This window comes from Artemia sp. Qi Xiang Cuo, chromosome 4, assembly GCF_049724085.1.
Source record: "Artemia sp. Qi Xiang Cuo chromosome 4, ASM4972408v1, whole genome shotgun sequence".
Lineage (NCBI taxonomy): Eukaryota > Metazoa > Arthropoda > Branchiopoda > Anostraca > Artemiidae > Artemia > Artemia sp. Qi Xiang Cuo.
The window spans coordinates 48011940-48028878 of NC_142797.1; the positions used below are offsets into that span (position 1 = coordinate 48011940).

General features: G+C 35.0%; 1 protein-coding gene across 1 annotated transcript in view; it reads left to right on the plus strand.

The window, feature by feature from the left end:
* LOC148953176 (nuclear pore complex protein Nup50-like) overlaps positions 1-15925 on the plus strand; it is a 40588-nt gene extending 24663 nt beyond the window's left edge. The window contains exons 3-6 of the mRNA XM_089087562.1: positions 5674-6169; positions 12785-12895; positions 13435-13604; positions 15686-15925. Coding sequence (XP_088943688.1) covers positions 5674-6169; positions 12785-12895; positions 13435-13604; positions 15686-15831 — 923 coding nt within the window. The 3' untranslated portion in view covers positions 15832-15925. The remainder of the gene's footprint in view (positions 1-5673; positions 6170-12784; positions 12896-13434; positions 13605-15685) is intronic.
* Positions 15926-16939: the final 1014 nt, after the last annotated feature.

The following is a 16939-nucleotide window of genomic DNA, read 5'->3' on the forward strand; positions in this document are numbered from 1 at the left end:
CAAATGCATCCGATAAAAATTTTCAAAACTCAGATAAAAATTTTTTTTAATCAGATAACAAAACTCAGGTGTTGACAAAGCCCCCCAGGGCCCCGGGGCAGGCGTTTTAAGTTATGCCCTGGGGGCATATATGGTTCTTATGAAAGGGATGCTAGTATAAACTTCAGAGTGTTCATTTGATTTGAAATTGAAATTTCGAGTTCACTTTTTAAGAGTCAAAAGCTTTTCGCTTTTTAATGGTCAAGAGATCGGGGGGCAACTAACCCCCCTCCCCATGCCCTTTTTTCCCCAGACCCATCCTCTACAAATTTAGAGATAGCCATTTTTTTTTAAATAAATTAAAAATTAGATAACAAAAACTCCGGTATCGACACGACCCCCCAGGGCCCGGGGGATAGGCGTTTAGGCGTTTTGATTGTTGTCCTGGGGGTCTATATGGTTCTTATGAAAGGGTTGCTTGTTTGAACTTCAGAGAGGGCTCATTTGATTGGAAATTGAAAGTTCTAGTTCACTTTTTTAGAGTCAAAAGATATACGAAGACAACTAACACCCCCCCCCCACCCACACGCACCCTTTTTCTCCACGAACCCATCCGATAAAAAATTTGAGGTAACCATTTCGTTAAAAATAGTTCAAAGGTCATATAAGACAAACTCCTTACGCAGCCCCCCAGGGCCCAGGGCAGGCGTTGTAAGTAATGCTCTGGGGGCATATATGGTTTGTATGGAAGGGATGCTCGCATAAACTTTGGAGAGGGCTCATTTGATTGGAAATTGAAAGTTCTCGTTCAGTTTTAAGATTCAAAAGAGATCGGAGGGTAATTATTCCCCCTCCCCTCCACGCCCTATTTTCCTCAAACCCATACGATAAGAATTTTGAGAGAGCCATTTTTTTAAATAGTCCAAAAATCATTTAACGAAAACTCCGGGGTCGACACAATCTTTCAGGACCCGGGGTAGGCGTTGTAAGTTATGCCTGGGGAGTATATATGGCTATTATAGAATGGATGCTCGTATAAACTTCAGAGAGGGCTCATGTGGTTGGAAATTGAAAATTCTAGTTCAGTTTATAAGAGTCGAAAGAGATCAGGTGTGCCATATCCCCCCGCGCCCCTTTTTAAGAGTAAAAAGAGATCCGAGCGCGACTAGCCCCCCCCCCCCCCACGCCTTTTTTTCCAAACACTGCCGTTGAAAATTTTGAGATAGCCGTTTTGTTAAAAATAGTTCAAAGATCAGATAAGAAAAACTCCTGTGTCGACGCATTCCCCCAGAGCCTGGGGGCAGGCGTATATGGTTCAAAGAAAAGTAAAGGCCATTTTAAACTTAAGATCAGCAGATACAAATAGCTGTTAAAAATTCAAACTCAAAACGACGAGAAATTACTATTAAAACCCAAAACGAACAGAAATTAAATAAACAATCATAGCAAAAACATACAACAAGTATTAATATAAATGAATAAATAGATCTTAAAGCGAGTAAAGCTTAAATTGAAAAAATAAATATTTTGCTATTGAAGTATAATTGAAACTCAAAACGAACAGAAACTAAATAAACAATCAATGCAAACAAACATACAATAGATATTAATGTAAATGAATAAATAAATCTTAAAAAGAGTGAAACTTAAATTGAATATGCAAATCAAGCTTGAAACGAACAAAATCACTACAAACAAGAGTTTGGGTATTGCCTCCTTCTCTCACTGTAAAAGTCTTAAAATCTATTGCGTCATTGGCGCTTTACTGAAAACTATATGTGTCTTGAACAGTCTTGGAAAGTATAAACAAAATCAAATTGAATGTTTGATGCATAATGATATTAATTGTTGAAAGATCCATCAATTCAAGATTTTATTTTACTGTAATTTTATTTTCAGTTTTACTTTCCTAGAAAATATTTGTAATATAATTCGTTTTCAGTGAAGCGCAAATGACGCAGTAACTTACTTACTTAATTGTACTTGTTGCGGGACGAGACGTGGACGCCTCACCAGGCATCTAGAAGACTACGTATGATTGACTCCCATTTGTCGCGATCGTGTGCCAGCTCTTCAGTAAAACGGAGCCAGCAGCTCTCCCACTTTCTGCCAAATTTTCGAAATCCGCCAATGGGGTCGAGGTCGTTTTTGGCAGTTGTCCACCAATTCTTAAATTGACCGCCAGGTCGCCTGCGCCAATCTGGCAACGGGGCAGCTAGAAGCACTTGCTTTATGATGCGGTCATTGGGTCTTTTAAGGACATGACCGAGCCAAAGCAGTCTTCTCTGTTTGACAATCATGGCGGCGGGTTCGATGTTACTGCAGCAGTGGCGCACGTCCACATTTGAGATTCGGTCGAAGTATCGAATCCTCAGGATTTTTTGTAGACAGCGGTGGTCAAAGACTTCCAAATCATGGAGATAAAGTAGGCTTTTGGTTTTTACAATTAAGGAAGGGAGCAGTATCCAAACTCTTGTTTGTCGTGAAACTGTATTCGTCTTGAACAATTTTAGAAAAAAAACAACAATAAATTAAACTGAATAGTTTATGTAAAATGACATTAATTTCTGAAAGCTCATCAGTTCAAAATTTTACTGTAATTTTAATATTTATTTTCAATATTAAGTACAAAAGAAGATATTTGTAATATAATTGGTTTTCAGTAAAGCGCCAATGACGCAGTAGGTTTTAGACTTTTACAGTGAGAGAAGGAGGCGATACCCAAACTCTTGTTTGTAGTGATTTTTGTTCGTTTTAAGCTTGATTTTCATATTCAATCTAAGCAATACTCGCTTTGAGATCTATTTAATCATTTATATTTTTACTTGTTGCATGTTTTTTTTTTGCTATGATTGTTTATTTAATTTCTGTTCCTTTTGGGTTTCAATTATTCTTTAATAGTAATTTCTGGTCGTTTTGAGTTGGAACTTTAACAGGTATTTGTATCTGCTGATCTCAAGTTTAAAATGGCCTTTACTTTTCTTTGAAAAAACTTATTTTTCGGAAAATTTTAATTCTTAAATTAATTTCTAAAAGGACTCGTAGATAAATATTTGTAGTAGTAGATATATACTTTCTGCATCTTACATTGATTTGATTCAGTTGATCAAGATCTTAACAAGGGATTTGATTAAGTTGATAGGCTTAATTTGCGGCAAAATCTGATTTTTATATCGACCCGCACCTTTTGTTAAGGTCGTGGATTATTCAAACCTCTTGAGTATTCAATTTGTTTTGTAACAGGAGAGTACACAAAGTCTGTTCTTAATTTAAATAAGTGGCTTGATTGATTTGCTTGAGGAAAAATGGGTGCCCTCAGTAAAACTTGGTGAAATAAAATTTTCACTTCTTTTGTTTTCTGATAATTGAGCAAATTTGTTACAAGTCACAGATATGCAGTGTCTTATGAATTTGGCATTTGAATTTTCGATAGAAATTCGTCTAATAAATTTGGCATTTGGATTTTCAAAGGAAATTTGTCTCATAAATTTGGTATTTGGATTTTCAAAGGAAATTTGTCTAATAAATTTGTCATTTGGATTTTCGAAGAGTACTTGATAAAGCGGAAGTTTCGATTTTTAACATTTGAAATTCTAAGGAAACACGATTTACGTTCACTTATGGCATTAACCAGCTTCAAATGCTGTCCACATTCTTGACAAGGTAAGATTGACACATCGTGTCAATCTTACCATCGTATAGGAAGCTTACCTTATATCTAAGGTACGTTTTTAAGGTTTTTGTATCAAATCCTGTGTTTTAAAGTTACGTAAATGTTAGTCATTTCTGATTTGCACTAGACTTTCTTTTAAATTCCTTCGAAGCGATGTTTTTTTTTTCCGCTTAATCAAGAGTGACGCATGGCAAAATGCATGGGAAATATATAATTTTGGCTATATATTTGCACATTGGGGGGGGGGGGGTAAAGTATGTTAGAAGTGCCTTCAAATTGTGTTAACTACAATTTTTCTAAAAATTATGAATTAAGAATTGTTTTCTTTATATGTTCCCCTCTCAATAGCTCCAATTCTAGGTTTTTACCGAATGTCATTCTTACCCACCGAAATGAATTTCCTGCACTAGTTCCTTTTATTACATAGGCCTACTAGTTAATTTGTAATTTGGCAAGTGATTATCAAAAACTTTAAAATATAATTTTCGAGTTGGTGTCACATTAAATGCAAATGGAGGTTACATAATGCACACTTACTCAGATTGTTCTCTGAGTAGGATGTTTGATGAATTAATAGTTGCTCAATTGTTGCTCAAATGTTGCTCAATTAATTGCCTAATAACTAACTAACAACTTGAGGTTTTTTTTTCTATTTTGAATCTTATCGTACCATTTAATATATAAACCATCTAATATATTTTATCTAAGATACATTATATGTTGATTTTATTTCTCAAAATCCCTGTCCCAAGAATACATTGTCAAACTTGCATTTATTGTATGAAGCACTCAATATAGTACAAATTATTGCTGACAATTTTAAGCAAAAGAGGAGATTAATTAGAACTAATCCTTTTAGCAATACTAACCTAAAGGTTGATCAGTATAAGAAACCAATCCAAAGAAATAAGGCAAATTGTCTCTCTTTTTTTCTTCCTTTTCTCAATTGAGCTCTTGATCTTATACTGACTACTAAAAATGTTTTCATTATGGGATCGAATTCCTACATTTTAGGATCAGATTCCCAGATTGCTGATTCCTAAATTTTGGGTGTAGTCTTGGGGGAAAACTGATTTTTGTGTGTGAATAGAGGGTGATTAGATAGAGCACAAACAGCAGTTTTTGGCTTAGCTGATGAGTCCTTCAATAAATCTCTAGTAGTATTATCATCAATTTTTACTGAAGCTGCTAAAAATCAAGCTTACTTGATTGATAGAAGAAATGTTGGTTGGGAAAATAATTTTTACAAGGGTATAAAATATCAAGCTATTTACGAAAAGGGCTGCCAGTAAAAACGAACCATTTTTGCTATTAAGAAAATCTACCATTCTTGATTTCAAATAATGTTAAAGTATGCTTCTACAGGGTAAAATTTTATATCACTGGCTACTGATATTACGACTGGTGAAACCTATGAGTTGCTTTGTCAATCACTGTTGTTTTTGTTTTATTGTTTAATGATGTTTCGGTTAAAATATAATTTTTTTTTCATATTAGAATTTAAATAGTATAATAAAAGTTACCGATATCGTGGCTAGTAAAGGACGGTTAACAGCCTTATAAATTAGTATCTTGTATTCTGCAGGCTACTTAGTGACTTTCCGGGTCCTCAAACTATATTTGGTGTTTTTTGTTTGTTTTTTTTTTGCGTCGGTTTCGTTTTTCAGTAAAGTGCTATTTTTGCATAGTACTACAAATATCATAAATTAAATTTATTTATGCTAGTTTTATAGGTGTATGCTGCGTTGACTGAGAGACAATAAATTTGTTTTGATATTTTCTTGTCTAGATTGTCTTTTAGATGATGAATTGAAGCCTACTTAAGATAAAATTTCTTCTATAGCTTATTTTTGACAATACCAGATTCATTATGCTACTTGGTATAGCTTCGTTGCACATCAGCTGCTACCGGTTTTCGTTTTCTTGTCCCTGTTTTATTATCCAGTTAAAAAATTTGGTTTCTACTAGACAGTACATATTCATATAAGATATTATTTAAGTATTTAAATTTTTTTTTATAGCTAAAATCAAGACCATAAGTACGACCGCGACAACAATTTCAGCAACTTCTGTGTCAATGACTACCTCAACGCCCCCAAATTCCTTCTCTTTTCAAGCACCCCCTTTTTCCACCAGTCAGTCAGTAACTGAGTCCACAACTGTGGCGCCAAAGCCGTTGTTCACTTTCTCAAATGAAGCTAAAAGTGATACAGTTTCAGCTCCTACTTTTAGCTTTGGAGGAAAACTTCCAGCTACAACCACAATGGATACAAAGTCTAATCTTTCGTTTACATTTGGAGGAGGTGCAAAATCTTCAACGGCAGCAAGTCCTCTGCGTAGTGGAACATCAAACTCTAGTTTTGGCGGAGGTGGGCTTCCGTCAACGACCGTCAATCCCTTGCTTTCTGGCAGTTCAACCTTTTCTTTTGGAGCCCCAAAACCAAGCACTACCAGCACTTTTTCATTTGGTTTGACCAGTAGTACTCCATCTTCTGCACCACCTACTGACACCCAAAGGTAAAGTTCTATTGAAAAACACAAATACGTTGCTGAAAAGGAAATGTTTAATTTTTTCAACGTTTATGCGTTTTTTGTTGATTTAGTTTTGTCTTCTTTTTTTTTACTTGATTACATAATAGTTTCCTTCTCCTATATTTTAGCAATTTTTTTTTTTAATTCAGTTACAAAATAGATACTAATTCAGCTACTTATATGTTAACAATCTAACCAAATAAATAGCATTCGTAATCGGATTATATTTTAAATGACAAAAAGGATTATTTATTGCGCAACCAAAGTATATTTCATAGGGAATGTAAGTGATTGTAATTCCTGACCTAGAGTCAGTGTGAGATTACATTTTTAGATTTTGAAATCTCACTAACTCAGTGACCTTGAAAACAATTCCTTGGACTACAAAGCTATAACTCCACTGTGACGTCACTACTTGCTCGATTGGATTGAGTTTATATTGGCGACGGTTTTTGGCATTGATTTGGAGTGGATTTTTATCTATTGAATATTATTACCGTAAGTGCAATTATGAAATAATGGACGACTCGGATATTATTTTGAATCCAATATTGAATTTTATTTCTCGATCGATGATCTATGGTATCGAAGTAGAGACAATAATTTCTAAGTCTACAAGCTTTTTCATTCATGAAACCGTTCTAAAAGCAAAGGAGGTCTTAGATCAGGTCGTAGAGGCCGGAACACGATTAATTAGATGCTGAAAAGACGATAAAAATATCCTTGACATTTGTAAGTGGTTATCTACGGCATTGAAAAAAAAACGTAAGATCCCAGAATTCGTGCTATGCTCACCGTGTGAAATCCCAACAATTGGTGATGCGATCGTTGCAACGTTAACCTGTCGCATGAATGAACTTTCCCGTAAAATTGACAGTTTGTCTGAGCAAAATAAGCAACATCTCGCACTACAGGCAACCTCTGCCTGGCCCTCTTCCGCTCAGTCGTCTCGCACCAAGGACCAATCCAATCCTCCTACCTATGCTGTTGTGTTAAAAAATTGCCTGTCCAATCTTTCATCTCCACTGTTAAGGAAAGATTTTATTGATAAAATATGTCCTGAAGCTGCAAATGATATTTCAGAGGTGAAACGTTCTTCATCAGAATGGAAAATTGTCGTAAAAAGTAAACCCGCTGCCTCCTTAATTGCTGACCAGATGAAAAAGTTCCAACCTGGCCTTTTAGCTTCTGTTAAATTTCCCGCCTTCATCGGTATAATAAAAGGCGTACCGACAGAAATGAATGAAAAAGATCTAGAGAAAATTATTCCAAAGTGTGTCAAAGCTTTGCAGTGTGGCAAGTCACGTGTCTACAAGATTTATTTTGAACAGCGGAGTGATCTCGATTCCTTTCTGAAAAATTCTGTGAAGGTGGGTTATGAAAGGTTAACTGTCCAGAATTTCATATTCATACCTAGACGGTGTTTCAGATGCCATCAACAAGGACATTTTGCTGCTGATTGTAAGAACGCAGAGCTGTTCTATCGCTGAGGCTTCACAAACCACTTCCGCCAGGGATAATCTGTGTGTTAGGAACGTATTTTGCATTACATGTAAAGAGTCTAATCACACTTGTTAGAGTATCAAATGACCTGGCAACTCTCAAAACGATAAACGGGCAGCTAAGTAGATTAATGAATATTCTTTTTCTCTCTGGTGGTCTTATAAAAAAATACCTATTCTTGAAAATATACTTCATAATCATGATATTCTGTGTTTGCAGGAACATTTCCTGACCAACCATAGCCTTAGTTTAATTGACATTAGAGCCACCTTCATAACTTTCGGTTCCAGCTAAACGTAGTGCTTCTAAAGGCTGAGCTTCCAGAGGTATTGCTACTTATGTTGCATCGAATCTTAATTCTTGTGTTTTCTTTTCTAGTGATAGTTTTTTAGCTGTTCGAGTAGGTGAGTGCGTAATAATAAATGTGTATTTACCCACATATTACAAAGATGAAGATTCGGAGAGAGATTTCGCTTTAGCAATTAGTAAACTTAGCTCTTGTCTTCGTGATGTCCTTAAACTGAAAATCCGGTGTTTGATCGTAGGTGATTTTAATTGTGATTTAATTTGCAGGTTGTCTTCAGCTTCTATCCGTGCTTCTTTACTATTAGGAATATTTGGTGATGATTTTAAAGTTCAACAGAAATCTGTTCAGTTTACTTACATTCATTCTTCCTCTTGCACATCTAACCTCGACCATGTCGTGTTATATAACCTTGATATACCTTGTGTTGAGGCAGTTTCCAAATTTCAAGTTTCAGATCACCTTCCTATTGCTTCTAGTTTTAAACGAGAAGCTTCCCAGATTCCAGTGTTACAGGCTTATACTGTTCACCGGCACAAGTGGTATACTTCTCGCGATTGGAATAAAATTGACATATCCCAGTTCATTGAAAGTTCAGATAGTATCCTAAACAAGATCCGGGTTCCATTTCATCTTCTGCAAAAGTCTTCTAATAAAGACATTAATGAGGTTAGATTAACTCTTGATATCTACTCCGCAGAAATCTGCCATGCACTTTTGTGTGCTGAAAAAAGGGCAGTTCCTCTTAAAAAAATACGTGTCGGTACCCAAGTTCCAAGTTCAATGAACTGAGAAAATTGTAAAAAAAAATGTTTTGCTAAGGAACTTGCCCTTCATCGATCTAAAATGCAGACACTTTATTCCGAGAAGGTCAAGAATTCACCTGATCTACTGTGGAAGCTATTACCTCGTACTATCTCCTCCAATTTGCCAGACCCGAATGACATTCCTTTGTCCGAATGGATATCCCATTTTTCAAATGAGTTTTCTGATCCTGTTTTAGAGTCACAATTTTGTGACGAGCTCTGCAAATTCAGTGATGAATCTCCTGACCTTGATTTTGTTGTTACTTGTGACGCTGTTATAAAAGCCATATCCCAACTTAAAAAGAAAGGGTCTTGTGGGATAGATAAGGTTAACACTCTACACATCATTAATGGAAGTTATCTATTGGTGCGTCACCTCAGCCTTCTCATGCAAATGATATTTGATACAGGTATTGTTCCATCATCGTTCTGCATTGGTGATCAGACTCCGATTCCCAAAAAAGGGAAATCTGAGGTGCAATGTTCCTCTTTCCGTCCCATCACCGTCTCTACTAAGATATGCCAACTTTTCGAGCTTCTTTTTCTTGATGAGTTAAGACAGAAATGTTACGTTCCCCCATTTCAGTTTGGTTTTCATGCTAAGCTTGGCTGTTATCATGCTCTTACAGCAGTTTTTACTGCCCTTGCCGACGCTGAATCTTCGGGAGAAAGTATGATCCTCGCCGGTCATGCCGTTAAACATGCATTCGATTCCTTAGTTAATTCGTCCATGCTTCTTCATATCGCAAGGCAAAGCGTAAACCCATCAGTTGTCCAAGTTCTCAGGGACTTATATAAGAATCCAAGAGTGCGTTTAAAACTCCCATCCCGTTTTCCCTTGCAGTCGGCTCTCCATCAATCCCAATGCAATTGCATTAATTCTCGTGTGAGGCGAAACTCTTCGATTGCCTCAAATGTGCTTTTGATTCCTATATACCCCATCACTTTTAAGAAAAGAACTAGACAGTTGGGAGTCATTTTCCCAGACTTGTTCAGTGCTCGATCTCTGGGTGCTCAGGCAAAGTATTTCTATGCGTGTAGACTTGTAAAAACCAATCTGTCTCTGGATCTTCATGTTAATACAATCTTGAATCTCAGGCAAACAATTACGTGCAGTAAACAACCTTTCAAATCTCCCAAAAATGAATATGCAAAATCAGTCGGTCTTTTAATCCTGAGAAATCCGAAGTAATCCTTTTCAGTTGGCGAAATCACTCTACTTCTCTTATAAATATGGACGGTTCTCTTGTTAAACCCTCAGACCATATTACATACCTGGGCCTTCCAATTGGCACATCTATAGGCCACACTCGTCGTTTGCTGATTTCTCACGTTGAGCGTAAAATTAGCATTTCTTACGTTGTAATCGTAAAAAGCAAACTACGTTTCAACCGTTATATTCTAGCATCCATTTACAACGCCACAGCCCTTCCACATATGCTTTACATTGTTCATTTCTGGAGATTTTTTACAGTTATAGATAAAAAGTACCTACGATCAATCTTCTTCAGATTTGCTAAATATCTTCTACATTTGCCCACTTGGACAAGAAACCGTAAAATTATTCATTTGTATAAGCTATCTGACCCTAATTTTAGCCTTAATAAGTCTCTATCCCGTTTTCAAAGTAAGTTTAATCATCCAGGGTCACCAATTTGTTCACAATAGTTTTTTTGTATTAATGTAATATTTTTTTTTTCTCTATTTTTTTTTTTTTTTTGTCATTTTAGGGGTTATTCCGTATATGTACCTTTTTTTTGACGGGTATTAAATGAATAATATTAATAATAATAATAATATTAGTATTAACAAATCTCTCTCTCGTTTCAAAAGAAACTTTTATCATCCTTTCGTTAGCATCATTGTTCGTATTAATGTAATTAAGAGTTTTTTTTTGTCATGTATTTGAATTTTCAATGTGTGTTTGTGTCCTTCTTTTTCTTCTTTTTTTTCTTTCTTTAGTGATTACTCCGTCTACTGTACCTTTTTTTGACGGGCAATAAATGAATAATAATAATAATAAGTCAATTTTTTTTTCTTTTCTCGTATCAGGCATTCGGGGTAACAACATATAACTTATTGGAGCTGTTTTGCTGATCCTAAAAGTGTAATAGTATTCTTTCCATCATGAACAATTTTTTCGTTGAATTTATTTTAAGTATCTTCTTCCCTGAAATTAATAAGTTTAGTTTCAAAAATAAAGTATATATCTTATCATTCTCATTTCCCTTTTAAATTATCTTTGTAATTCAGCTTTCTACATAGATTTTCATTTATCCAGTCCATGGGAGTGCCAACTTTCAAAAATCACGTACACCAGGTTGTTGCTGGGACTGTGCCACGCTTGGTGGAACTGTGCGGCACACGTGGCGCTTCGAGAGGTAAACCAGGTGGCGGAAAGTGCAAGACCCCTCTATTCAGTCAGAATTATTCTATGAGAATTATTCTTCTTGTTCATTGACACCATATGTTACTTTCTAGCTGCCACTTATATTTTAAACCCAAGAAAAGAAAAAATAGATAATCCAAATTTTTCTCAACTTGTTTATTTGTTTTTGACAATTCATACCTGAATTTTTGTCTTTTTTTGTGGGCTAGTACTACAATACTAGTGGCTTCAGAACGACCATCCTGTTCATATCTTATTCTAAATCAATATTAACTCGCATTCTGGTCTTTATTCTTATTTTATGCTTTCTCTAAAAGACCGATTGAAATCAAAATTACAAGGAAATTTCAATATATCCTGAAATAGAGCAAAAACAATGCAACCCTACAGTCTTGCCCCCTCCCCCTCCTCTCAGAAAATAGAAATAAACGAAGAAAACGAAATCGGACTGAGGATCCATATTTTCTGCATTCTTGCTTCGAGAAAGCGGAGTTACGTTTCTGGCTCTTATGAAGAATAGGAGCAAGAATCATCGAGACTGGATGGAAACTATGAGCATAAGGTTTAAAATAAAATCCAAGTAAACTCCAAGAAATTAAGCGAAAGCAGAATGTCCAAACTGATTTCAGTTTAAGAGAGGGGTCAGGGTTTGGCTAGTGATTAAGAGATTTTTAAAGAATTATGGTCTGAAAATTTTGAGGTGATGCTAAGCCAAAATAAAGTTGTAAGAATGTATGTGGAAATAATATAGAAAATAGTATTGATTTATGGCATTTAATTTGATTTAATTTCTGCTCAGGTTCATTCACTATAGTCACTCATCCAAAGTATAAATCACATTGTCTACCATTTGAATAGTTTCAAGTTGGATACGTGCAGTAATATAGTCGGTATTCGTTTTTACGCCGCTGGGAACCTCTAACTGTATGCTTTTTTATTTACCTGCGATTACAAACAAAATACACTGTCATTCCCCTTTATAGTTTAGTAATATCCAACTGCACTTGCAGAGGCTAAATGACCTTGAGTCGCCCATACTTCTTGTAGCTCGTATACAATTCATGTTTTTTGCCCCAAATGAATTGGCCTATCCATGTTTTATCAAAAACTTTTTCTTCGAGAGTTTAAATGAGAAAAAATCGATGTTTGGCTAAATAGTAAGGCCTCAAATACAGTACTTAGAATTAGGCCGATTGGTATTTAAACACTTGGTACTGAAATTTTTTGTCTCAATCATGGTTGGTAAAAAAAAAAGGGGTTGGTCTCAAGGATTTTTTTTATTTTTTTTTATAACGAAGATACAAAACGGTATATTTCAAAATCTAAGGGGGTGGGGACTTCTATCATTTTATCAGCGAAAACACCAAAAAAGGTATTTCTCTAAATCTGGAGGGCAAATGCCCCTCTGCAATAGGTGCCCCTAGTTGGCCTTCCTTCTTTCTTGTGGAGTACTCATAAATTGTACATATGTCACTTGTGGATATAAATCCATTAGATATATAGTTTCTTGCATTTTAATTTACCTTCAAAAAAGATATTAGAATCGCCCTTCCGTTTTAAAATGGCCGCACTCATCATTTTGTGTTTATCTATTACAGTACCGTACCCACGGCAGATGTAACCGCTGGTCAGGAAGAAGATGAAGAAGAAAAGGCCCAAACTTTTGAGAAGAAAGATGTCAAAGAAAGTGATGCGTTCTTTGAAACAAGGTATGAGATCTGAGAATCAATTTTTTTTATATTTTTAGTCATAATTTTACTCAAATTTTTGTAGACAGCGTGAAGATAATTGGTAAACGGTAGCACAGGTTAGTTCGACTCAAATAAGCATACAATTTACATTAAATTAACTGATCCAACATAATCAACTGATATCGAAGAAAAATTTCAGAAACAGAAAAAAAATATCATGAGAAATAAACAAAATATATACATTGCAAAAGAATGGCAAAATTTTCAGTAAAATTTCTTGTGTGCATAGACATTATCAACAAGTGCTACAGTCTGATTACAGTGTTATATATGTCTCTATTGAGATTCATTTCTGCGTTTGATCCCATCCAAAAAGTGACAAATATATTTTTTTTTCTAATTTCCCCTTTACCAAAATTTTGAAAAAACAGTTTTGAAGTTATTTATTATAATGCCTCTTTTAAAAAGCCTCCCATGGCACAATTGCTAGTTGGCTGCTTATTTTGAATAAACGATCAACTTTTATTCTATAAACTAATGTGTAATTAATTATTCAGGTCAAAGCTATTCTATCTTGATGGAAATGAATTCAAAAGCAGAGGAATTGGCAATTTGTTCTTGAAGAATGTAGACGACAAAGTTCAATTGATTGTTAGAGCTGATAACGCTCTTGGAAACCTCCTACTCAATATTTTTGCTGTCAACACAAATCCTCAATTAGAGAAAAGTAAGCATTTCTTTTTTAAGTATCAATTCTTTACCTATTAGCGACGCTAGACAATTTATCATCGCAGTATTTCCATTCGTCGTAAGTTCCTAAAGAGAATGACCCAAATAGATATTGCTCTCTTTGAACTAAACCCTTACTGTACCTGCCAAATAGCGAGTTTTTGAGAACATAGAAGTTTGAGTGCTCTTGTATTTATGAGAGAAGCGGTCAATTTTTGAGCGTGTTCCAGGGATTTATTATCGTTACAACGTTGTTACTATTTGCGTTCCACGGCCGCAATATTATAAAAATTTGGCTACTCCTTCTTATTATTTTCGTTCCACGGGAGTTCTTATCGTTACGATTTACTTATTATGCTCGCCAGCATCATAAGTCGTGATAACTATTTATCCAGATAGAAAAAGTTTATTTATTTAGATAGAAAAAAATCGGCTCTTTTTCTCCTCATGCTTTAAACTCTCGTCATTGCCCATTGTTTGTTTGTAGATTTTGAAGTGCTTCGTTTGATTCAAATATTTCGCCGATAGCTATTGCTCTACTATTTTTCCGTTCCACGAACGTTATTACTATCGAATGGCTCCTCCCCTTAGCAGGGTTTATCATAATAACAAGTAATAACTTCTGTGGAATGAACCCTTTCTCTCAGCTGCCTCATGGTAAAATGCACCAATAAAAATTCAAATCATAAAATCCTATTTTACTTTTTAAAACGCACAACGAACAGTGTTGCTAACAAACAAACTTGTACGAATAGACAAATCGGACAGTTTTGCTTTCACGAGACGATCACTTTCTTCAATAGTGCTGGAAATTGTGTCACCCTAATTGTGTCTCTTGAATAAGACATAACACCAGTATTATACTTATAACTCGACAGTTGGCATTCCCATCTCCTAAAACATGACCAATAACTGGCGTAAAAGATATGATATTGACAGACCTTAGTTTAGGTTTGGAATTTCATAAGTAGTTTTGATGTTTTGCGATATATTTTGAAGTGAATTGTAATCGCCGGAATAACATTCAATATGCTTTTTAAAAATTATTTTCTGTCCCCTATGCAGCTTTTTGGTTAAAACTGTTTTACAGGTTTTATTAGTGAACCAAAATGAAGACATATACAAAAATAGAACAGGACAGGAAACAAAATGAAGTCATTATTGAATGAAGTCATAAAATGAAGTCCTCTATATTAATTTTTAAGTGAAGAACAGTTTGGTTTTAGATAGGTGAGAGGATGCGTTTTCAAGCATAGGCTTATAAACAAGTACTTAAATTATCAGACCTTTAAATTAATCCTTAGTTTTATACATTTTGAAAGATGACAGATAGAAAGCCAAGACAGATAGTTCAAGTAATTGAGAGGCAAATGTTTAAATGGCTGGGGCTGCACGGGTAAATGGCGGGAGTATGTATGACTCTTTTATAGGACACATACTTGTCAGGTTGGTTTTCGAACCTGGTACCCCCTGGATACGGCCTTGCCCAAGTTAGAAAAAAATCCTTTGTAAGATGTAGTGCATATCTTAAAAAAAACTAAGCAAGAGTCAGCACCTGCAGATGAATTTATTTTGGAAGAGATTACAATTTAAAAAAACAGGAAAAGTGTTCGAAGAAGTAGGAAATCATGGGGTTAATATCCCCCCCCCCTCTCCGTGGCGTATGTACTTAGAAGCATATATTTAACCTTTTGTCGTTTATGGCAAAAACTGTCATCATTTTAGTCTTGCATATTTGCAAAGGCTCAAAACTTCTTACTTTTCAGTTCATCTAAAGACTTATTGCACTAAATTGACTTATCAAGAGGCTTCTCTATAAAAATGAAATTCTTTTGATGGTTTCTCTCTCTCTCTCCCTCTCTCTCTCTCTTTTCTCTCTCTCTCTTTTTCTCTCTCTCTCTCTTCTCTCTCTCTCTCTCTCTCTCTTCCTCTCTTCTTCTACTTATAACGTCTTTAGATTTATGACTATTGAAAATCCTATAGGTAAATGACCTCAGTTATTACCTTTCTCCTTTCTCTTTGGCTTTCCTCCTTTTAAGTTTAGACGATAATAAATTCAACTAAATATTTATATTCTAGACAAGAAAAGTGTGAGCTTGTGGTGCATTCCAAACCCTTCAATCAGTGAGAAGGCACAAGATAAGCTCAAGCCTACGAAATTTTTGTTCAGCTTCAAGGATCAAGACATTGCTACAAAATTTTTACATAACATTGAAAAAAGTTAGCGTTTTTTTATAGGTAAATGTGTGTTTCTTGCCCTTCCAATTATGTATTTTGTATGAATAGAATTAAAATAAATTGAGCAGTTGACAAGATAGATATCAAACGCGTAATTTGGTATGATATTCTGTTGATAAAAAGGCCTAAAGCCCATTGCAGTTAGATAAGTTAAATCTTTATTAATACAAATACTTATGATAAAATTTCCCCCTAGCTAGTAAATAAAGCAATAACAACAATTGGTAAATAAACACATAATAAACTTTTTTTAGTCTATATATACCAAATCAAGGGTTTGAAGTTTTGCTGGTGTGTACACTTTATCGTTTATACGGAAAATGAGCTAAACTAGTAAAGCTCGAAACGTGAAAATTAATGAAAAATAGTTTTCGAACAATCAGAATGGACATAACCGGAAAATACAAACTAAAAAAGAAAAAAAAAACTGGGAATGGGACGTCATGACAACAAGCGTTCTAAGAAAAAATTATTCTTAAAGTATTTTAAACTTGAAACCACACTATTTCACATGAATAATGTATTCAGTAATAAACTGAAAAATCGATCATTGTTTTCGCATTACATTTATTTAGAGCAAACAGGTTTTTTTTTTCAGGGAGACATTATTAAAAATGGAAAACTAAATCACTTTATAATGACAAAAAAACTGGTGGATAACATGGGCGCCCATAAGGGGGGGCACTCGCCCCCCCCCCCCTGGCTGAATGATGCTGCCTTATTTTTATATTTTTGTTCTTTTATTTCTTTTATATAGCATTAAAAGTGCTAATTCGCTACGCTTTGCCCCCCCCCCCTGGAATTCAGCTTATGGGCGCCCATGGTGGATAATATAAGAAAAACAAACTACGATTTAACCAAAAAATACTTTCGTGCCCAAAATTGTCAAATGCTATTCATATTGTAAGTTTTAGCACGAACGGTATCGTCAAAATATTGAAGTTACTGTTTTCATAGGCAGCGCAATAGCGCTGCCTAAGTAAAGAACGAGGTTGGCACAATGTATTTTTTTTTTTTTTTTTTTTTTTTTTTTTTTAGAACAAGGCACTTCGTGTCGAAAGTGTTGTCGTAAAAACTTTGAAAAGGGGTCATTCG